Source organism: Ranitomeya imitator, chromosome 4 (assembly GCF_032444005.1).
Source record: "Ranitomeya imitator isolate aRanImi1 chromosome 4, aRanImi1.pri, whole genome shotgun sequence".
Lineage (NCBI taxonomy): Eukaryota > Metazoa > Chordata > Amphibia > Anura > Dendrobatidae > Ranitomeya > Ranitomeya imitator.
Window position 1 is genome coordinate 706,626,611 of NC_091285.1, and position 21,914 is coordinate 706,648,524.

A 21,914-nucleotide genomic window follows, 5' to 3' on the forward strand; every position below is an offset into this window, starting at 1 on the left:
CTGAAGATCAAAGCTCAGTAAAGGAAACTAGGAGAAAACCTTGGAGGGCCAGACACCGTTTGTAGAACCCAACCAAACTTGTAGCCCCACTGCAGTTTTCAAATTTCGATAGGCTGAAAACCTGACAATTGCAGCTCAGCTTTTTTAAGAGGAGGACAGCTGTATTGAGTGGCGCACACACTGGTAGTAGGACTTACACCACAAAGTTGGCTCAATGCAGTTTAAAAAAGGTTACAGGGGTACATGGGCAGCATTGGTGTGGTCAGCGGAAGATAATTGGAATGAAGTACCGCAGACAGACTTACTAGGCCTAAAATAAAAAAGTAGGCTTGATGCAGATCTAAATAGGTTCCAGGGGTACACAGGCAGCATTGGTGTGGTCAGTGAAGGACAATTGGCAAGAGGGACCGCATACAGACTTACTAGGCCTAAAATAAAAAAAACTTGGCTCTATGCACTTTTTAATAGGTTCCTGGTGTACACAGGCAGCATTGGTGTGGTCAGTGAAGGACTATTGGAAGGAGGGACCGCAGACAGACTTACTCTATAGCGACAGGGTCTGTTCCGCAGGATTGGCGCATAGCAAATGTGGTGCCAATATTCAAAAAGGGCTCTAAAAGTGAACCTGGAAATTATAGGCCAGTAAGTCTAACCTCTATTGTTGGTAAAATATTTGAAGGGTTTCTGAGGGATGTTATTCTGGATTATCTCAATGAGAATAACTGTTTAACTCCATATCAGCATGGGTTTATGAGAAATCGCTCCTGTCAAACCAATCTAATCAGTTTTTATGAAGAGGTAAGCTATAGGCTGGACCACGGTGAGTCATTGGACGTGGTATATCTCGATTTTTCCAAAGCGTTTGATACCGTGCCGCACAAGAGGTTGGTACACAAAATGAGAATGCTTGGTCTGGGGGAAATTGTGTGTAAATGGGTTAGTAACTGGCTTAGTGATAGAAAGCAGAGGGTGGTTATAAATGGTATAGTCTCTAACTGGGTCGCTGTGACCAGTGGGGTACCGCAGGGGTCAGTATTGGGACCTGTTCTCTTCAACATATTCATTAATGATCTGGTAGAAGGTTTACACAGTAAAATATCGATATTTGCAGATGATACAAAACTATGTAAAGCAGTTAATACAAGAGAAGATAGTATTCTGCTACAGATGGATCTGGATAAGTTGGAAACTTGGGCTGAAAGGTGGCAGATGAGGTTTAACAATGATAAATGTAAGGTTATACACATGGGAAGAAGGAATCAATGTCACCATTACACACTGAATGGGAAACCACTGGGTAAATCTGACAGGGAGAAGGACTTGGGGATCCTAGTTAATGATAAACTTACCTGGAGCAGCCAGTGCCAGGCAGCAGCTGCCAAGGCAAACAGGATCATGGGGTGCATTAAAAGAGGTCTGGATACACATGATGAGAGCATTATACTGCCTCTGTACAAATCCCTAGTTAGACCGCACATGGAGTACTGTGTCCAGTTTTGGGCACCGGTGCTCAGGAAGGATATAATGGAACTAGAGAGAGTACAAAGGAGGGCAACAAAATTAATAAAGGGGATGGGAGAACTACAATACCCAGATAGATTAGCGAAATTAGGATTATTTAGTCTAGAAAAAAGACGACTGAGGGGCGATCTAATAACCATGTATAAGTATATAAGGGGACAATACAAATATCTTGCTGAGGATCTGTTTATACCAAGGAAGGTGACGGGCACAAGGGGGCATTCTTTGCGTCTGGAGGAGAGAAGGTTTTTCCACCAACATAGAAGAGGATTCTTTACTGTTAGGGCAGTGAGAATCTGGAATTGCTTGCCTGAGGAGGTGGTGATGGCGAACTCAGTCGAGGGGTTCAAGAGAGGCCTGGATGTCTTCCTGGAGCAGAACAATATTGTATCATACAATTAGGTTCTGTAGAAGGACGTAGATCTGGGGATTTATTATGATGGAATATAGGCTGAACTGGATGGACAAATGTCTTTTTTTCGGCCTTACTAACTATGTTACTATGTTACTATGTTACTATGTTACTAGGCCTAAAATTAAAAAAAACTTGGCTCTATGCACTTTTTAATAGGTTCCAGGGGTACACAGGCAGCATTGGTGTGGTCAGTGAAAGACAATTGGAAGGAGGGACCGCAGACAGACTTACTAGGCCTAAAATAAAAAAAGTAGGCTCCAAGCACTTTTTAATAGGTTCCAGGGGTACACAGGCAGCATTGGTGTGGTCAGTGGAGGACAATTGGAAGGAGGGACCGCAGACAGACTTACTAGGCCTAAAATAAAAAAGTAGGCTCTATGCAGTTGTAAATAGGTTCCAGGGGTACACAGGCAGCATTGGTGTGGTCAGTGGAAGACAATTGGAAGGAGTGTCTGACACAGGTAGTAGTCCAAAATAATAAATAGATGTTAATATCTGGCAAAAAAACAAATTAACAAATAAACAGGTGGCATACCTAGGTACAGGGGTGGGCTCCTCTGCTGACTTGCAGACAGTGGTATTTGGCGCAAAGTATTAACTGGTGTTAATGTAGGACAGGGCCCCTGAACATTTTTGCTAGCATCATATATGTCAACAAATTGGTATTGGCCGTGCCATTGAAGGATTTAACCGCATAGACTAAACAGTGGTGGAGCAGTGAGAGATAATTTTGCAAGTGGTGGAGCACTGTTTGAGCTTGGGGGGGACACTCTCTCGTGGCCGGCGATACTGGCCCAGGGCCCCTCATGTTACAACAGTGTGTCTGATGTTGGGTGCGCACCACCACCACAAGAGATACTTCATTGTACTATGAGGGACCCTGTGCCAGTGCCGTCACCCAAAAGTGGGCACACCCACCTCTTCAGACAAACGGCACTCTCACGGGTGCTTGCACCAAGTGGTGACAATGGCCCCGTGGGTTGAGTCAGCCCATTTAGGGAGTTGTAAAAATGTCATATGCTGGACATACAGCAGCTACAAGTGAAGAAATTGGAACACTCAGTAAGACGAGTCCAAATGCCAGACCTTTTTACAGGAAAGCTAGGTGTCAGCCGGGAAAGGTGGGGCAAAATAATTAGAAATCCATGATTGGTTCATTTTAATGAAGGTTAGATCGTCAACATTTTGGGTAGCCAGATGACTCCTTCTTTTGGTCAGTATTGAACCAGCAGCACTGAATACTCTTTCTGATAGCAAACTAGCTGCAAGGTGTGAGCCAGGCAAGGAATGTGTTTCAGTTGTGAAAGGGCTATGGCAGCCATAAAATTCCTTCCGTTATCACTGACTACCTTGCCTGCCTCAAGATGTACACTGCCCAGCCATGACTGAGTTTCTTGCTACAAGAACTCGGACAGAACTTCCGCGGTGTGTCTGTTGTCGCCCAAACACTTCATTCCCAATACAGCCTGCTGACGCTTGCCACTAGCTGTTCCATAATGGGACACCTCGTGTGCAACAGTGGCAGCTGTGGATGGAGCGGTCGTGCGACTGCGGTCTGTGGACGAGCTCTTGCTTCTGCTGGAGGAGGAGGAGGAGGGGGGGGGGGCGAACGCCTACAGCCCACTGTTTCCTAGACCATGGACTAGGCAGAACTGTCCCAATATGGCTGTCCCCTGTGGACCCTGCATCCACCACATTAACCCAGTGTGCCGTGATGGACACGAAGCGTCCCTGGCCATGCCTACTTGTCCATGCATCTGTTGTGAGGTGCACCTTTCTACTGACAGATTGACTGAGTGCATGGACAATGCAGTCTTTTACATGCTGGTGGAGGGCTGGGATGGCTTTTCTCGCAAAGAAGTGTCGACTGGGTATGTGATAGCATGGTATTGCGTAGTCCATCAGGGCTTTGAAAGCTTCGCTTTCAACTAACCGGTAGGGCATCATCTCTAACGAGATTAGTCTAGCAATGTGGGCGTTCAAACCCTGTGGATGAGAGGATGAGTACTTCCTTTTCCTAACGAGAGTCTCTTGTAGGGTGAGCTGGACTGGAGAGCTGCATATGGTGGAACTAGCGGGGGTGCCGGTGGACATGGCAGACTGAGAGAGGGTTGGTGATGGTATTCTTGCTGTTGGCCTACATACATTGTTTCCTACCAAGAACCTGGAGATTCCCTGACTGCTTCGGCCTTGCGACGATACCTCCACATTTGCTGCAGGTGGTGTGGTAAACGGTGTGCTTACAGTGAGGGAAGGAATGTAGCGTTGCTGACTAGCTTCATTGTGAGAAGGTGCAACAACATTATGGGACGTTTGGTAGTTAGTCCAGGCTTGCAAGTGCATGGTGGTTAAATGTCTACGCATGCAAGTGGTATTTAGATTTTTCACATTCTGACCTCTGCTAAAGGTCCTTGAGCATTTCTTACAGATGACTTTGCACTGATCATTCGGATCTTGGTAAAAAATAATGCCAGACTGCACTCTTCCTACTATCGAATACCTTTTCAGGCTTTGCACACTGAGCTACTTTAACTGGATGGCCACGCTGTCCTACAACTGTTTTTGGTTTTGACACACGTTTTTGGCCAGATACGGGCCTGCCAGATGAAAGCTGTTACGATGTTGATGCCTGCTGCGGCGGCTCCTCCTCCTCCGCTTCAGAGCTACTGACAGCGGCACCCTGTTCCCCCAATGGCTGCCAATCGGGGTCAACAACTGGGTCATCTATGACCTCCTCTTCTATGTCCTGTGCACCTTCCTCTGTGTCACCGTGTAAGTCGGTGCTATTGCGTTCGGGACGGGGCACCATAGTCTCATCAGGGTCAGATTCTGGCTCAGTACACTGCGAGGGCAATGTTGTGATCTGAGTCAATGGAACAGCATAATAATCTAGCTGTGGCTGTGCATCTGTGCACTCCATGTCCGATTCATCTTGTAATGGGCATGGCCTGTTAACAATTTTTCTTTCTACCCAGGCACGGTATGTGAAAAGAGCTCCATGGAGTAACCCGTTGTGTCGCCTGACGCATCCTTCTCTGTTGTTCTGGGTGAAGGACACAAGGAAGCGACTTGTTCCTGACCAGGAGCATCCATTGACGATGCGCTGCTTTTAAATTTTGCACTTTCCGAAGAGGAGGCGAAAGAGCTAGAGGCAGAGTCAGCAAGGAAAGCCAAAACTTATTCCTGCTGCTCCGGCTTTAAAAGCGATTTTCTTACTCCCAGAAAAGGGAGCGTTCGAGGCCTTGTGTAGCCAGATGATGACGCTGGCTCAACAACTCGAGACTTAGGTGCTATATTGCTTTTCCCATGACCACCTGATGCTCCACCACCACTACCATCATTACCAGCGGCAATCACCGCCCACGGCCAAGACCTCTTCCACCAGACTTCCTCATTCTTGGAAAAATGTAACCAAACTAACAAACATTATATGGTACTGTAAAACCAGTTAGAAAGTGTACGTAAACTTGTTGTGAGTGTAAATCTCCCTTTATAGGTGTGTGAGACAGCAGGAAAAAATCAGGCCCACTGTATTACACTACAGTTTGAGTGGCAGAAAGAGGATGACAGATGCCACAAACAGGACTGACACAGATGCACTCAGTGGGAATACAAATCTCCCTTTTTATGTGTGGGAGACAGCAGGAAAAAATCAGGCCCACTGTATTACACTACAGTTTGAGTGGCAGAAAGTGTATGACAGATGCCACAAATAGGACTGACGCAGATGAACTCAGTGGCAATACAAATGTTAGGGCTAGCGGAACGCACCAAATAATAAGACAGATAGAGTATGGTGCGTTCGCAGCCCGGGGTCCACCGTGCAGAGATGGAACCTGCTGCCAAGTAATGACGGACTATATGGCGGTACTCATAAGTATACACATGTGGGTTAAACTTCACCCAGCGTAAAGGAAGCGATCCTGTTGCGTCACAGGATCGCGGTACCGCACATAGAGGGCGAGCAAGTAGTCAGCGAACTCAACCCCAACTAGGATTGAAGTCCGATTAGACCCTTGCTGGCACAACACCGCAACTGGGTGTGAAAGAAAGCTAAATAACAATATTAGGGCACAAGAGTGCATGCGGTGCCGCACTGACGAACGCCACTAACCACCCAGGCTTGGGTAAGGAAAGCACAGAGGAAGTGCACGGCGCCGTACTGGCGGTCACAGCAGCTGGACGCTGTAATGTGTGATTAGTGCTCTAGGATAAGTCGGGCGCTAGATAGCAACCATACACCTTCCGAGAACAGACATTCAATAGGGAAGGGGTATCCAAGGATGACTTGCACTCACAACAAACACACGTAAGCATTGTACACTAGCGCATGGCCGTGCGGTCATGCGCAGTTTATATAGTTGCAGCACAGGAAGTGGCCACAGAAACTTTGCCCTTCAAAGACCTGCCAAGAGGACCAATGGAATGTGCTGCAGAGCCTGAGCACATGACCCTCGATCTCCAACGGGAGATCTTACCCTGGGCATGCTCAGTGTGTGCAGACAAGGACTTAGTCCCAGAGAAGTCCGCTCGCTGCTGACCAGCACTGGCTTTAATGGCAGAAGCTGAAGAAGCTGCAGTAACTCTCTGTACAGAGTGAGACTGAGCAAGACGCTGGGACCGACGTCCCTGCTGAGTAGACACCACTGCGGCTGGATAAGAATGGGAGACCGCAGCGGAGATGGCTCGAGATTCCCCCTGTGCAGAAGCGGGAACTCGAGACCTAACATTACCCCCCCTCCTAGGGCCCCCCCCTCCTTGGGCCTCGCTACGCTCGAAGGCAGCAATGAGCTGTGGGGCCCGAATGTTTTCAGCAGGCTCCCATGACCTGTCCTCTGGGCCATAACCCTTCCAATCCACCAAATAGAACTTTTTGCCGCGTACCACCTTGCACCCCAAAATAGCGTTCACCTCGTAATCGTCCGTAGACGAACCCGATGTCCCGGCAGATGACTCGGAAAACCGGGACATGTATACGGGTTTCAAGAGGGACACATGAAAGGTGTCGGTGATACCCAAGCGTGGAGGAAGAGCCAAATGGTAGACCGCAGGATTAACCCGTTCGAGAACCTTGAAGGGGCCCAGGTAGCGAGGAGCAAACTTAGTGGACTCAACTCGCAGCCTGATGTTACGGGCGGAGAGGCACACCAAGTCGCCAGGAGCAAAGGTCGGAGCGGGGCGCCGATGAACATCGGCGGAGGACCTCATTCTCTCCTTGGAGGCCCGAATGGCATCCTGCGTGCGGTCCCAAATGTCCCGTGCCTCCACAGCCCAGTCTGCCACCCTGGAGTCAGCAGAAGACACAGGCATGGGCACAGGAACACGCGGATGCTGGCCGTAATTTAGGAGGAATGGAGTCTGACCGGTGGAGTCGGCTATGGCATTGTTAAGTGCAAACTCTGCCCACGGTAGCAAGGATGCCCAGTCATCCTGCCTGGCAGAAACAAAATGTCGTAAATATGTGACCAAGGTCTGGTTGGCCCTCTCTACCAACCCATTAGTCTTGGGATAATATGCCGAAGAGAGATTCAACTCAATACTGAGTAGACGACAAAGCTCTCTCCAGAATCGAGACGCAAACTGGGGACTCCGGTCACTAACAATTTTGTCTGGCATACCGTGTAGGCGAAAGATATGCTTGACGAACAAGACAGCCAATGCCCGTGCAGAATGTAGCCGTGGAAGAGTCACCAAGTGCACCATTTTGGAAAAATGGTCGGTGATCACCCAGATAATGGTGCAGTTACGAGACTTGGGTAAGCCCACCACAAAGTCCATCCCGACCATCTCCCAGGGCCTGTCCGCCACCGGCAGAGGATAAAGCAAACCAGCTGGCCGTTGCCGAGGAGTCTTGTTCTTGGCGCAAGAGACACACGCCCGAACATACTCTGCGACATCACGAGCCATATGCGGCCACCAGTATGTCCTCGCCAGTAACTCAGATGTCCTTTTGGTACCAAAATGTCCACCCACCCTGGACGAGTGTGCCCAAGAGAGAACCTCCGGTCGCAAGCTGAATAGTACAAAAGTCTTGCCCGGAGGCACAGACTCTAGCGAAACCGGGGCCACAGTTCTCAAGCTCTCGGTGGGAACAATAAGCCGAGGTTCCTCCTCCTCCTCCGCAGATGACACAACGGAGCGAGAGAGAGCGTCGGCCCGAATGTTCTTCTCCCCAGAAAGAAAATGGAGGGTGAAATGAAACCGGGAGAAGAATAAGGACCATCTGGCCTGGCGAGAATTCAACCGCTGGGCTGTCTGCAGGTACACCAAATTTTTATGGTCTGTGAAGACTTGGAAGGGAAAACGTGCTCCCTCCAAGAGATGTCTCCACTCCGAGAAAGCCAACTTCATGGCTAGCAACTCCCTGTCCCCGATGGAATAATTCCTCTCTGCTGGTGAGAAGGTCTTGGAGAAAAAGAAGCAAGGATGCTTCCGACCTTGAGCATCCTTTTGGAAGAGGACTGCTCCAGCACCAACAGAAGAGGCATCCACCTCCATGATTAATGGCTTATCAACATCGGGGCAATGTAGGATGGGAGCGCTAGCGAAGTGTGACTTTATAGAGTTAAAGGCCTTGGAGACCTCCTCAGACCACAATTTGGGATTCGCCCCCTTCTTGGTGAGGGCAACCAAGGGAGCTACCAAGGTTGAGAAGTGCGGAATGAACTGGCGATAATAATTAATGAACCCCATAAAGCGCTGCACCGCTTTAAGAGAATGGGGTTCCTGCCAGTCCATCACAGCCTGTAGTTTGGCAGGATCCATAGCCAATCCCTGGGCAGAGATGATGTAGCCTAGGAAAGGTAAGGACTCCTGCTCAAACATACACTTCTCCAACTTGGCATAGAGGGAGTTTGCCCGTAGGAGGTCGAAGACTTTGCAAACATCTCTCCGGTGGGAGTCAATATCTGGAGAGTAGATGAGAATATCATCCAGATAGACTACGACCGAGGTGGAAAGCATATCCCGGAAGATATCGTACACAAAGTCTTGGAAAACGACTGGGGCATTACAGAGCCCGAAGGGCATCACCAGATATTCATAGTGCCCATCCCTGGTGTTAAAAGCCGTCTTCCATTCGTCCCCCTCACGGATGCGAATCAGGTTGTAAGCACCCCGCAGATCTAGTTTAGTAAATACCCTTGCTCCCCGAAGCCTATCGAAGAGCTCAGATATCAAGGGCAAAGGATACTTATTTTTAACGGTGATGGCATTAAGACCCCTGTAGTCTATGCATGGACGCAATTCCCCATTCTTCTTCTGCACGAAGAAGAACCCTGCCCCAGCAGGTGACACTGACTTCCTAATGAATCCTCTTGCCAGATTTTCCTGGATGTACTGTGACATTGCCTCCGTCTCCGGGAGAGATAGCGGATAGACACGACCCCGGGGAGGCTCAGCACCAGGCAAGAGATCAATAGGACAGTCATAGGGGCGATGGGGCGGAAGGATCTCCGCCGCCTTTTTGGAGAACACGTCTGCATAAGACCAATACTGCTTGGGGAGAGAGGAAAGATCTGCGGGTACCTCTGTAGTAGCAACCTGAACGCACTCCCTCTGACACCTACCCCCACAAGATTCACCCCATCCCAGGATTCTGCCAGAGGACCACTCGATATGAGGAGAGTGGTACCGTAGCCAAGGTATTCCCAACAGGACCTCATCAATTCCCTCAGGAATGACGAGCAGAGATATAATCTCCTGATGAGATGGCGACATGGACAGAGTAAAAGGGATGGTCTGGTGTGTTATCTGTGAGGGCAGTGTCGACCCATTCACCACTCGTACCGTTACTGGTTGAGCTAGCATAACCAGGGGTATTGCGTGACGTTGGGCAAAGGCAGAAGACATAAAATTGCCCTCCGCCCCAGAATCCACGCAGAGCTCTACCGAGTGGGAGAATGAGCCTATAGTAATTGTCCCCTTAAAGGGCAATTTAGAGGCAAACGTCGCCGTGTCTAGTGTACCTCCACCTACTACCACTAGACGCTGACGTTTCCTCAACTGCTGAGAACATCTGGTGGCTAGATGTCCTGACTAGGGTTGAGCGAAACGGGTCGAACATTTTCAAAAGTCGCCGACTTTTGGCGAAGTCGAGTTTCATGAAATCCGATCCGACCCCTGTGCGTGGTCGGCCATGCGGTACGCGACTTTCGCGCCAAAGTCGCGTTTCAATGACGCGAAAAGCGCCATTTCTCAGCCAATGAAGGTAAACGCAGAGTGTGGGCAGCGTGATGACATAGGTCCTGGTCCCCACCATCTTAGAGAAGGGCATTGCAGTGATTGGCTTGCTGTCTGCGGCGTCACAGGGGCTATAAAGGGGAGTTCCCGCCGACCGCCATGTTACTGCTGCTGATCTGAGCTTAGGGAGAGGTTGCTGCCGCTTCGTCAGAAGCAGGGATAGCGTTAGGCAGGGTCCATTAACCACAAAACCACTTGTGCTGTAGCGATTTCCACTGCCCAACACCACCTTCGGTGTGCAGGGACAGTGGAAGCTCCTTTTTTTTTTTTTTTCCCTCAGCGCTGTAGCTCATTGGGCTGCCCTAGAAGGCTCCCTGATAGCTGCATTGCTGTGTGTACGCCGCTGTGCAAACCAACTGCTTTTTTCAAAGCACAAATCCTCTTGTTCCTTCCTTTCTGCACAGCTATCTTGTTTGTTTGTCCACACTTTTTATTTAATTTGTGCATCAGTCCACTCCTTATTGCTGCCTGCCATACCTGGCTGAGATTACTGCAGGGAGATAGTAATTGAAGGACAGAGAGTGCCATCTCTGTCTGTGTCATCTCTCACTCAGTGGGCCATAGAAAGCCTATTTATTTTTTTGCTTGATTTGGGTTCCAAAATCTACCAGAAAAAATCACAACATCAATCAGTGGGAGAAAAATATTGGCCTCAGGGCTTGTGTGCCACTCCTTACTCCTGTGTGTGCCATCTCTCACTCAGTGGGCCATAGAAAGCCTATTAATTTTTTTGCTTGATTTGGGTTCTAAATTCTACCTGAAAAAATCAATAAATCAATCAGTGGGAGATTAATATTGGCCTTTGGGCTTGTGTGCCAGTCCTAAGCGTGCCATCTCTCTCTCTCTCAGATAGTGGGCCATAGAAAGCCTATTTTTTTATTATTTTATTGGGTTTATAAATTTTCCCTGGAAAAAAAAAAAAAAGTGGGAGATTAATATTGGCCTCTGGGCTTGTGTGCCAGTCCTGAGCGTGCCATCTCTCTCACAAATAGTGGGCCATAGAAAGCCTATTTATTTTTTTGGTTGATTTGGGTTCATAATTCTACCTGAAAAAATCAATCAATCAATCAGTGGGAGATTAATATTGGCCTTTGGGCTTGTGTGCCAGTCCTAAGCGTGCCATCTCTCTCTCTCTCAGATAGTGGGCCATAGAAAGCCTATTTTTTTATTATTTTATTGGGTTTATAAATTTTCCCTGGAAAAAAAAAAAAAAGTGGGAGATTAATATTGGCCTCTGGGCTTGTGTGCCAGTCCTGAGCGTGCCATCTCTCTCACAAATAGTGGGCCATAGAAAGCCTATTTATTTTTTTGGTTGATTTGGGTTCATAATTCTACCTGAAAAAATCAATCAATCAATCAGTGGGAGATTAATATTGGCCTTTGGGCTTGTGTGCCAGTCCTAAGCGTGCCATCTCTCTCTCTCTCAGATAGTGGGCCATAGAAAGCCTATTTTTTTATTATTTTATTGGGTTTATAAATTTTCCCTGGAAAAAAAAAAAAAAGTGGGAGATTAATATTGGCCTCTGGGCTTGTGTGCCAGTCCTGAGCGTGCCATCTCTCTCACAAATAGTGGGCCATAGAAAGCCTATTTATTTTTTTGGTTGATTTGGGTTCATAATTCTACCTGAAAAAATCAATCAATCAATCAGTGGGAGATTAATATTGGCCTTTGGGCTTGTGTGCCAGTCCTAAGCGTGCCATCTCTCTCTCTCAGATAGTGGGCCATAGAAAGCCTATTTATTATTATTTTTTTTATTGGGTTTATAAATTTTCCCTGGAAAAAAAAAAAAAGTGGGAGATTAATATTGGCCTCTGGGCTTGTGTGCCAGTCCTGGGCGTGCCATCTCTCTCACAAATAGTGGGCCATAGAAAGCCTATTTATTTTTTGGGTTGATTTGGGTTCCTAATTCTACCTGAAAAAATCAATCAATCAATCAGTGGGAGAAAAATATTGGCCTCAGGGCTTGTGTGTCACTCCTTACTCCTGTGTGTGCCATCTCTCACTCAGTGGGCCATAGAAAGCCTATTAATTTTTTTGCTTGATTTGGGTTCCAAAATCTACCTGAAAAAAATCACTAAATCAATCAGTGGGAGATTAATATTGGCCTCTGGGCTTGTGTGCCACTCCTGACTCCTGTGTGCGTCATCTGTCACTCAGTGGGCCCTAGAAAGCCTATTTTTTGTTTTATTTGTTTTCTAAATTCTCCCTGAAACAATCATTTTATTTTCTTTGGTTTCTAAATTATTCCTGAAAAAAATCATTTTTTTGGTATTTTTTTTTCTCTCAAGTCTCCCTGAAAAAAAAAAAAAAAAAAAATCTGTGGGAGATTCATATTGCCCCTTCTGCTTGTGTGCCAGTCTTGACTCCTGGGTGTGCCATCTCTCTCTCTCTCCCCAATTGTGGGCCATAGAAAGCCTATTAATTTTTTTGCTTGATTTGGGTTCCAAAATCTACCTGAAAAAAATCACTAAATCAATCAGTGGGAGATTAATATTGGCCTCTGGGCTTGTGTGCCACTCCTGACTCCTGTGTGCGTCATCTCTCACTCAGTGGGCCCTAGAAAGCCTATTTTTTGTTTTATTTGTTTTCTAAATTCTCCCTGAAACAATCATTTTATTTTCTTAGGTTTCTAAATTATTCCTGAAAAAAATCTTTTTTTTTTTATTTTTTTTTCTCTCAAGTCTCCCTGAAAAAAAAATAATAAATAAATAAATCTGTGGGAGATTCATATTGCCCCTTCTGCTTGTGTGCCAGTCTTGACTCCTGGGTGTGCCATCTCTCTCTCTCTCCCCAATTGTGGGCCATAGGAAGCCTATTAATTTTTTTGCTTGATTTGGGTTCCAAAATCTACCTGAAAAAAATCACTAAATCAATCAGTGGGAGATTAACATTGGCCTCTGGGCTTGTGTGCCACTCATGACTCCTGTGTGCGTCATCTGTCACTCAGTGGGCCCTAGAAAGCCTATTTTTTGTTTTATTTGTTTTCTAAATTCTCCCTGAAACAATCATTTTATTTTCTTTGGTTTCTAAATTATTCCTGAAAAAAATCATTTTTTTGGTATTTTTTTTTCTCTCAAGTCTCCCTGAAAAAAAAAAAAAAAAAAATCTGTGGGAGATTCATATTGCCCCTTCTGCTTGTGTGCCAGTCTTGACTCCTGGGTGTGCCATCTCTCTCTCTCTCCCCAATTGTGGGCCATAGAAAGCCTATTAATTTTTTTGCTTGATTTGGGTTCCAAAATCTACCTGAAAAAAATCACTAAATCAATCAGTGGGAGATTAATATTGGCCTCTGGGCTTGTGTGCCACTCCTGACTCCTGTGTGCGTCATCTGTCACTCAGTGGGCCCTAGAAAGCCTATTTTTTTGTTTTATTTGTTTTCTAAATTCTCCCTGAAACAATCATTTTATTTTCTTTGGTTTCTAAATTATTCCTGAAAAAAATCATTTTTTTGGTATTTTTTTTCTCTCAAGTCTCCCTGAAAAAAAAAAAAAAAATCTGTGGGAGATTCATATTGCTCCTTCTGCTTGTGTGCCAGTCTTGACTCCTGGGTGTGCCATCTCTCTCTCTCTCCCCAATTGTGGGCCATAGAAAGCCTATTAATTTTTTTGCTTGATTTGGGTTCCAAAATCTACCTGAAAAAAATCACTAAATCAATCAGTGGGAGATTAATATTGGCCTCTGGGCTTGTGTGCCACTCCTGACTCCTGTGTGCGTCATCTGTCACTCAGTGGGCCCTAGAAAGCCTATATTTTGTTTTATTTGTTTTCTAAATTCTCCCTGAAACAATCATTTTATTTTCTTTGGTTTCTAAATTATTCCTGAAAAAAATCATTTTTTTTGTATTTTTTTTTCTCTCAAGTCTCCCTGAAAAAAAAAAAAAAAAAAAAAATCTGTGGGAGATTCATATTGCCCCTTCTGCTTGTGTGCCAGTCTTGACTCCTGGGTGTGCCATCTCTCTCTCTCTCCCCAATTGTGGGCCATAGAAAGCCTATTAATTTTTTTGCTTGATTTGGGTTCCAAAATCTACCTGAAAAAAATCACTAAATCAATCAGTGGGAGATTAATATTGGCCTCTGGGCTTGTGTGCCACTCCTGACTCCTGTGTGCGTCATCTCTCACTCAGTGGGCCCTAGAAAGCCTATTTTTTGTTTTATTTGTTTTCTAAATTCTCCCTGAAACAATCATTTTATTTTCTTAGGTTTCTAAATTATTCCTGAAAAAAATCTTTTTTTTTTTTTTTTTTTTTCTCTCAAGTCTCCCTGAAAAAAAAAATAATAAATAAATAAATCTGTGGGAGATTCATATTGCCCCTTCTGCTTGTGTGCCAGTCTTGACTCCTGGGTGTGCCATCTCTCTCTCTCTCCCCAATTGTGGGCCATAGAAAGCCTATTAATTTTTTTGCTTGATTTGGGTTCCAAAATCTACCTGAAAAAAATCACTAAATCAATCAGTGGGAGATTAACATTGGCCTCTGGGCTTGTGTGCCACTCATGACTCCTGTGTGCGTCATCTGTCACTCAGTGGGCCCTAGAAAGCCTATTTTTTGTTTTATTTGTTTTCTAAATTCTCCCTGAAACAATCATTTTATTTTCTTTGGTTTCTAAATTATTCCTGAAAAAAATCATTTTTTTGGTATTTTTTTTTCTCTCAAGTCTCCCTGAAAAAAAAAAAAAAAAAAATCTGTGGGAGATTCATATTGCCCCTTCTGCTTGTGTGCCAGTCTTGACTCCTGGGTGTGCCATCTCTCTCTCTCTCCCCAATTGTGGGCCATAGAAAGCCTATTAATTTTTTTGCTTGATTTGGGTTCCAAAATCTACCTGAAAAAAATCACTAAATCAATCAGTGGGAGATTAATATTGGCCTCTGGGCTTGTGTGCCACTCCTGACTCCTGTGTGCGTCATCTGGCACTCAGTGGGCCCTAGAAAGCCTATTTTTTTGTTTTATTTGTTTTCTAAATTCTCCCTGAAACAATCATTTTATTTTCTTTGGTTTCTAAATTATTCCTGAAAAAAATCATTTTTTTGGTATTTTTTTTTCTCTCAAGTCTCCCTGAAAAAAAAAAAAAAAATCTGTGGGAGATTCATATTGCTCCTTCTGCTTGTGTGCCAGTCTTGACTCCTGGGTGTGCCATCTCTCTCTCTCTCCCCAATTGTGGGCCATAGAAAGCCTATTAATTTTTTTGCTTGATTTGGGTTCCAAAATCTACCTGAAAAAAATCACTAAATCAATCAGTGGGAGATTAATATTGGCCTCTGGGCTTGTGTGCCACTCCTGACTCCTGTGTGCGTCATCTGTCACTCAGTGGGCCCTAGAAAGCCTATATTTTGTTTTATTTGTTTTCTAAATTCTCCCTGAAACAATCATTTTATTTTCTTTGGTTTCTAAATTATTCCTGAAAAAAATCATTTTTTTTGTTTTTTTTTTTCTCTCAAGTCTCCCTGAAAAAAAAAAAAAAAAAAAAAATCTGTGGGAGATTCATATTGCCCCTTCTGCTTGTGTGCCAGTCTTGACTCCTGGGTGTGCCATCTCTCTCTCTCTCCCCAATTGTGGGCCATAGAAAGCCTATTAATTTTTTTGCTTGATTTGGGTTCCAAAATCTACCAAAAAAAATAACTAAATCAATCGGTGGGAGATTAATATTGGCCTCTGGGCTTGTGTGCCACTCCTGACTCCTGTGTGCGTCCTCTCTCACTCAGTGGGCCCTACAAAGCCTTTTTTTTTTTTTTTTTTTTCCTAAATTCTCCCTGAAACAATCATTTCATTTTATTTGTTTTATAAATTCTTCTGTAAAAAATAATTTTTTTTTTAATTTTTTTTTTTCTGAAGTCTCCCTTTTAAAAAAAACAAACACAAATCAGTGGGAGATAAATATTTACATTTGCGCTTCAGTGACAGTCCTGCGTGTGTGCCATCTCATTTGTTGCCAACAACAACAGAGTGTGTAACATTGTGGCTGATTTTCGTTGTGGTCTCACCCACCTGTAAAGGGGTAGCTAAATCATACTGAAGTTATAGCTCACCGTGTAAGTTGTGTGACAGCAACAAATACCGTTCGTTTGTTAATGTTTTTAAAACAATGAGGAAGTCTGGTGGAAGAGGTCGTGGCCGGGGGCGTTCATTGTCAGCTGGTAATGAGGGTAGTGGTAAAGGTGGAGCATCAGCTGGTCGTGGGAAAAAAAATATTGCACCTAAGTCTGGAGCTGTGGAGCCAGGTTCGTCGTCTGGCTACACAAGGCCTCGAACGCTCCCTTTTCTGGGAGTAGGAAAACCGCTTTTAAAGCCGGAGCAGCAAGAGCAAGTTTTGGCTTATCTTGCTGACTCAGCCTCTAGCTCTTTTGCCTCCTCTCGTGAAACTGGTAAATGTCAAAGCAGCGCGTCGTTAGTGGATGTTCACGGTCAGGGACAAGTCGCTTCCTTGTCCTCTTCAGCAAAAACAACAACAGAGAAGAATGCAGCAGGCGACACAACGGGTTACTCCATGGAGCTCTTTACACATACCGTCCCTGGCTTAGAAAGTGAAGCAGTTAACAGTCCATGCCCATTACAAGTTGAATCTGACATGGAGTGCACTGATGCACAGCCACAGCCAGACTACTATCCTGGTCCTTTGACTCAGACCACAACATTGCCATCGCAGGGTGCTGATCAAGAATCAGACCCTGATGAGACTATGTTGCCCCATCACGAACGCTATACCACCGACCGACAAGGTGACACAGACGAAGTTGCACACGAGCTACAAGAAGAGGTAATAGATGACCCAGTTCTTGACCCCGATTGGCAGCCATTGGGGGAACAGGGTGCAGGCGGCAGCAGTTCTGAAGCGGAGGAGGAGGGGCCGCAGCAGGCATCAACATCGCAACAGGTTCCATCTGCCGGGCCCGTATCTTGCCCAAAACGCGTGGCAAAGCTAAAACCTGTTGGAGGACAGCGTGGCCATCCGGTTAAAGCTCAGTCTGCAATGCCTGAAAAGGTATCCAATGCTAGAAAGAGTGCAGTCTGGCATTTTTTTAAACAACATCCAATTGATCAGCGCAAAGTCATCTGTCAAAAATGTTCAACTACCTTAAGCAGAGGACAGAATCTGAAAAGTCTCAATACAAGTTGCATGCATAGACATTTAACCACCATGCATTTGCAAGCCTGGACTAACTACCAAACGTCCCTTAAGGTTGTAGCACCCTCGGCCAATGAAGCTAGTCAGCAACGCAACATCCCTTCCGGCAGTGTAGGGCCACCATTTTCCGCACCACCTGCAGTATCTGTGCAGGTTTCTTTGCCAGGCCAAAGCCGTCAGGGTCAGGGAATCACCAGTTTCGTAGTAGGAAACACTGCATCTAGGGCACCGGTGGCAACAATACCATCTCCCACCGTCTCTCAGTCTGCCATGTCCACCGGCACCCCCGCTAGTTTTACGATCTCCAGCTCTCCAGTCCAGCTCACCCTACATGAGACTATGGTTAGAAAAAGGAAGTACTTAGCCTCGCATCCGCGTACACAGGGTTTGAACGCACACATAGCTAGACTAATCTCGTTAGAGATGATGCCCTACCGGTTAGTTGAAAGCGAAGCTTTCAAAGCCCTGATGGACTACCCTGTACCACGCTACGAGCTACCCAGTCGACACTTTTTTTCCAGAAAAGCCATCCCAGCCCTCCACCAGCATGTTAAAGAGCGCATCGTCCATGCACTCAGGCAATCTGTGAGCACAAAGGTGCACCTGACAACAGATGCATGGACCAGTAGGCATGGCCAGGGACGTTACGTGTCCATCACGGCACACTGGTTAAATGTGGTGGATGCAGGGTCCACAGGGGACAGCAAGTTTGGGACAGTTCTGCCTAGCCCACGGTCTAGGAAACAATTGGCTGTAGCCGTTCGCACCCCCTCCCCCTCCTCTTCGTCCTCCTGCAGAAGCGAGAGCTCGTCCACAGACCGCAGTCGCACAACCACTCCATCCGCAGCTGCCACTGTTGCACACCAGGTCTCCCATTATGGGGCAGCTACTGGCAAACGTCAGCAGGCTGTATTGGCTATGAAGTGTTTGGGCGACAACAGACACACCGCGGAAGTTCTGTCCGAGTTCTTGCAGAAAGAAACGCAGTCGTGGCTGGGCACTGTAGATCTTGAGGCAGTCAAGGTAGTGAGTGATAACGGAAGGAATTTCATGGCTGCCATCTCCCTTTCCCAACTGAAACACATTCCTTGCCTGGCTCACACCTTAAACCTGGTGGTGCAGTGCTTCCTGAAAAGTTATCCGGGGTTATCCGACCTGCTCCTCAAAGTGCGTGGACTTTGCTCACATATCCGCCGTTCGCCCGTACACTCCAGCCGTATGCAGACCTATCAGCGTTCTTTGAACCTTCCCCAGCATCGCCTAATCATAGACGTTGCAACAAGGTGGAACTCAACACTGCACATGCTTCAGAGACTGTGTGAACAGAGGCGGGCTGTTATGTTTTTGTGGGAGGATACACATACACGGGCAGGCAGTAGGATGGCAGACATGGAGTTGTCAGGTGTGCAGTGGTCGAAGATTCAAGACATGTGTCAAGTCCTTCAGTGTTTTGAGGAATGCACACGGCTGGTTAGTGCAGACAACGCCATAATAAGCATGAGCATCCCCCTAATGCGTCTGCTGATGCAAAGTTTGACGCACATAAAGGATCAGGCGTCTGCAGCTGAGGAAGAGGAAAGACTTGATGACAGTCAGCCATTGTCTGGCCAGGGCAGTGTACAGGACGAGGTAGCGGGTGAAGAGGAGGAGGAGGATGATGGGGATGATTATATTTTTAATGAGGAAGCTTTTCCGGGGCCACTGGAAATTGGTGGCGCGGCAAGGCCGGGTTCTGGTTTTTTGAGGGACACAAGTGACGTGGATTTGCCTGAAACTGCCCCTCAACCAAGCACAACCGCAGATTTGAGAACTGGAACTTTGGCCCACATGGCGGATTATGCCTTACGTATCCTCAAAAGGGACACACGCATAACTAAAATGATGAATGATGACGATTACTGGTTGGCCTGCCTCCTTGATCCTCGCTATAAAGGCAAATTGCAAAATATAATGCCACATGAGAACTTGGAACTAATATTAGCAACCAAACAATCAACTCTTGTTGACCGTTTGTTTCTGGCATTCCCTGCACACAGCGCCCGTGATCGTTCTCACACGAGCTGCAGGGGCCAGCAGACCAGAGGAGTTAGAGGGGCAGAAATCAGAAGTGGCGTTGGCCAGAGGGGTTTTCTGACCAGGTTGTGGAGTGATTTTGCTATGACCGCAGACAGGACAGGTACTGCAGCATCAATTCAAAGTGACAGGAGACAACATTTGTCCAGTATGGTTACAAACTATTTTTCATCCCTTATCGATGTTCTCCCTCAACCGTCATTCCCATTTGATTACTGGGCATCAAAATTAGACACCTGGCCAGAATTGGCAGAATATGCATTGCAGGAGCTTGCTTGCCCGGCAGCTAGTGTCCTATCAGAAAGAGTATTCAGTGCTGCAGGTTCAATACTAACAGAAAAAAGGACTCGTCTGGCTACCCAAAATGTAGATGATCTAACCTTCATTAAAATGAACCACAACTGGATTTCGAAATCTTTTGCCCCACCTTGCCCGGCTGACACCTAGCTTTCCTATGAAAAGGTCTTGCCTGTGGACTATTCTGAATGTCTTTTCCAATCTCGTAATTTTCAGCACCTGTTTGTCCAGCATACGACATGTTTACACCTCACTAAATGGCCAAACTCCCCACACGGGGCCGTGGTATCGACACTTGGCGACAGCACCCGTGAGAGTGCAGTTTGTCTGAAGAGGTGGGTGAGCCCGCTTTTGGTCGACGGCACTGCCACTGGGTCCCTCCTAGTACAATAAAGTGTCTCTGGCGGTGGTGGTGCGCACCCAACGTCAGACACACCGTTGTAATATGAGGGGCCCTGGGCCTGTACCGCCGGCCACAAGACAGTTTCCCCCCACCCCAGCTCAAACAGTGCTCTACCACTTGCAAAATTATCTCACAGCTCCACCAATGTTTAGTCTATGCGCTGACATCCTTCAATGCCTGCCACTGACAATACCATTGTATTGACATTTTTGTTATGTTAGGCCTTCGATGCCTGTCTGTGGTCACTCCTTCCACTAGGCCTCCACTGACCACACCACTGCTGTCCGTGTACTCCTGGAACCAATTTAAAATTGCCTACAGCCATGTGTTATTATTTTAGGCCTTCGATGCCTGTCTGCGGTCACTCCTTCCACTAGGCCTCCACTGACCACACCACTGCTGCCCGTGTACCCCTGGAACCAATTTAAAATTGCCTACAGCCGCCCAATTTTTTTATTTTAGGCCTTCGATGCCTGTCTGCAGTCCATTCTTTCAACTACTACTACACTGACCAGGTCACTGCTGCCCGTGTACCCCTGGAACCAATTTAAAATTGCCTACAGCCATGTGTTATTATTTTAGGCCTTCGATGCCTGTCTGCGGTCACTCCTTCCACTAGGCCTCCACTGACCACACCACTGCTGTCCGTGTACCCCTGGAACCAATTTAAAATTGCCTACAGCCATGTGTTATTATTTTAGGCCTTCGATGCCTGTCTGCGGTCCATTCTTTCAACTACTACTACACTGACCAGGTCACTGCTGCCCGTGTACCCCTGGAACCAATTTAAAATTGCCTACAGCCATGTGTTATTTTTTTAGGCCTTCGATGCCTGTCTAAGGTCACTCCTTCCACTAGGCCTCCACTGACCACACCACTGCTGCCCGTGTACCCCTGGAACCAATTTAAAATTGCCTACAGCCAGCACAATTTTTTTATTTTAGGCCTTCGATGCCTGTCTGCAGTCCATTCTTTCAACTACTACTACACTGACCAGGTCACTGCTGCCCGTGTACCCCTGGAACCAATTTAAAATTGCCTACAGCCATGTGTTATTATTTTAGGCCTTCGATGCCTGTCTGCGGTCACTCCTTCCACTAGGCCTCCACTGACCACACCACTGCTGCCCGTGTACCCCTGGAACCAATTTAAAATTGCCTACAGCCAGCCCAATTTTTTTATTTTAGGCCTTCGATGCCTGTCTGCAGTCCATTCTTTCAACTACTACTACACTGACCAGGTCACTGCTGCCCGTGTACCCCTGGAACCAATTTAAAATTGCCTACAGCCATGTGTTATTATTTTAGGCCTTCGATGCCTGTCTGCGGTCACTCCTTCCACTAGGCCTCCACTGACCACACCACTGCTGCCCGTGTACCCCTGGAACCAATTTAAAATTGCCTACAGCCAGCCCAATTTTTTTATTTTAGGCCTTTGATGCCTGTCTGCAGTCCATTCTTTCAACTACTACTACACTGACCAGGCCACTGCTGCTCGTGTACCCCTGGAACCAATTTAAAATTGCCTACAGCCATGTGTTATTATTTTAGGCCTTCGATGCCTGTCTGCGGTCACTCCTTCCACTAGGCCTCCACTGACCACACCACTGCTGCCCGTGTACCCCTGGAACCAATTTAAAATTGCCTACAGCCATGTGTTATTATTTTAGGCCTTCGATGCCTGTCTGCGGTCACTCCTTCCACTAGGCCTCCACTGACCACACCACTGCTGTCCGTGTACCCCTGGAACCAATTTAAAATTGCCTACAGCCATGTGTTATTATTTTAGGCCTTCGATGCCTGTCTGCGGTCCATTCTTTCAACTACTACTACACTGACCAGGTCA

At 46.5% G+C, this 21,914-nt stretch overlaps 1 protein-coding gene across 1 annotated transcript in view; it reads left to right on the forward strand.

Moving 5' to 3' along the window:
* Positions 1-3,736: 3,736 nt before the first annotated feature.
* The window catches only part of LOC138674838 (olfactory receptor 11L1-like), a 61,793-nt gene continuing 43,615 nt past the window's right edge, over positions 3,737-21,914 (forward strand). Inside the window, exons 1-2 of the mRNA XM_069762655.1 lie at positions 3,737-3,807; positions 7,562-7,692. Coding sequence (XP_069618756.1) covers positions 3,737-3,807; positions 7,562-7,692 — 202 coding nt within the window. The remainder of the gene's footprint in view (positions 3,808-7,561; positions 7,693-21,914) is intronic.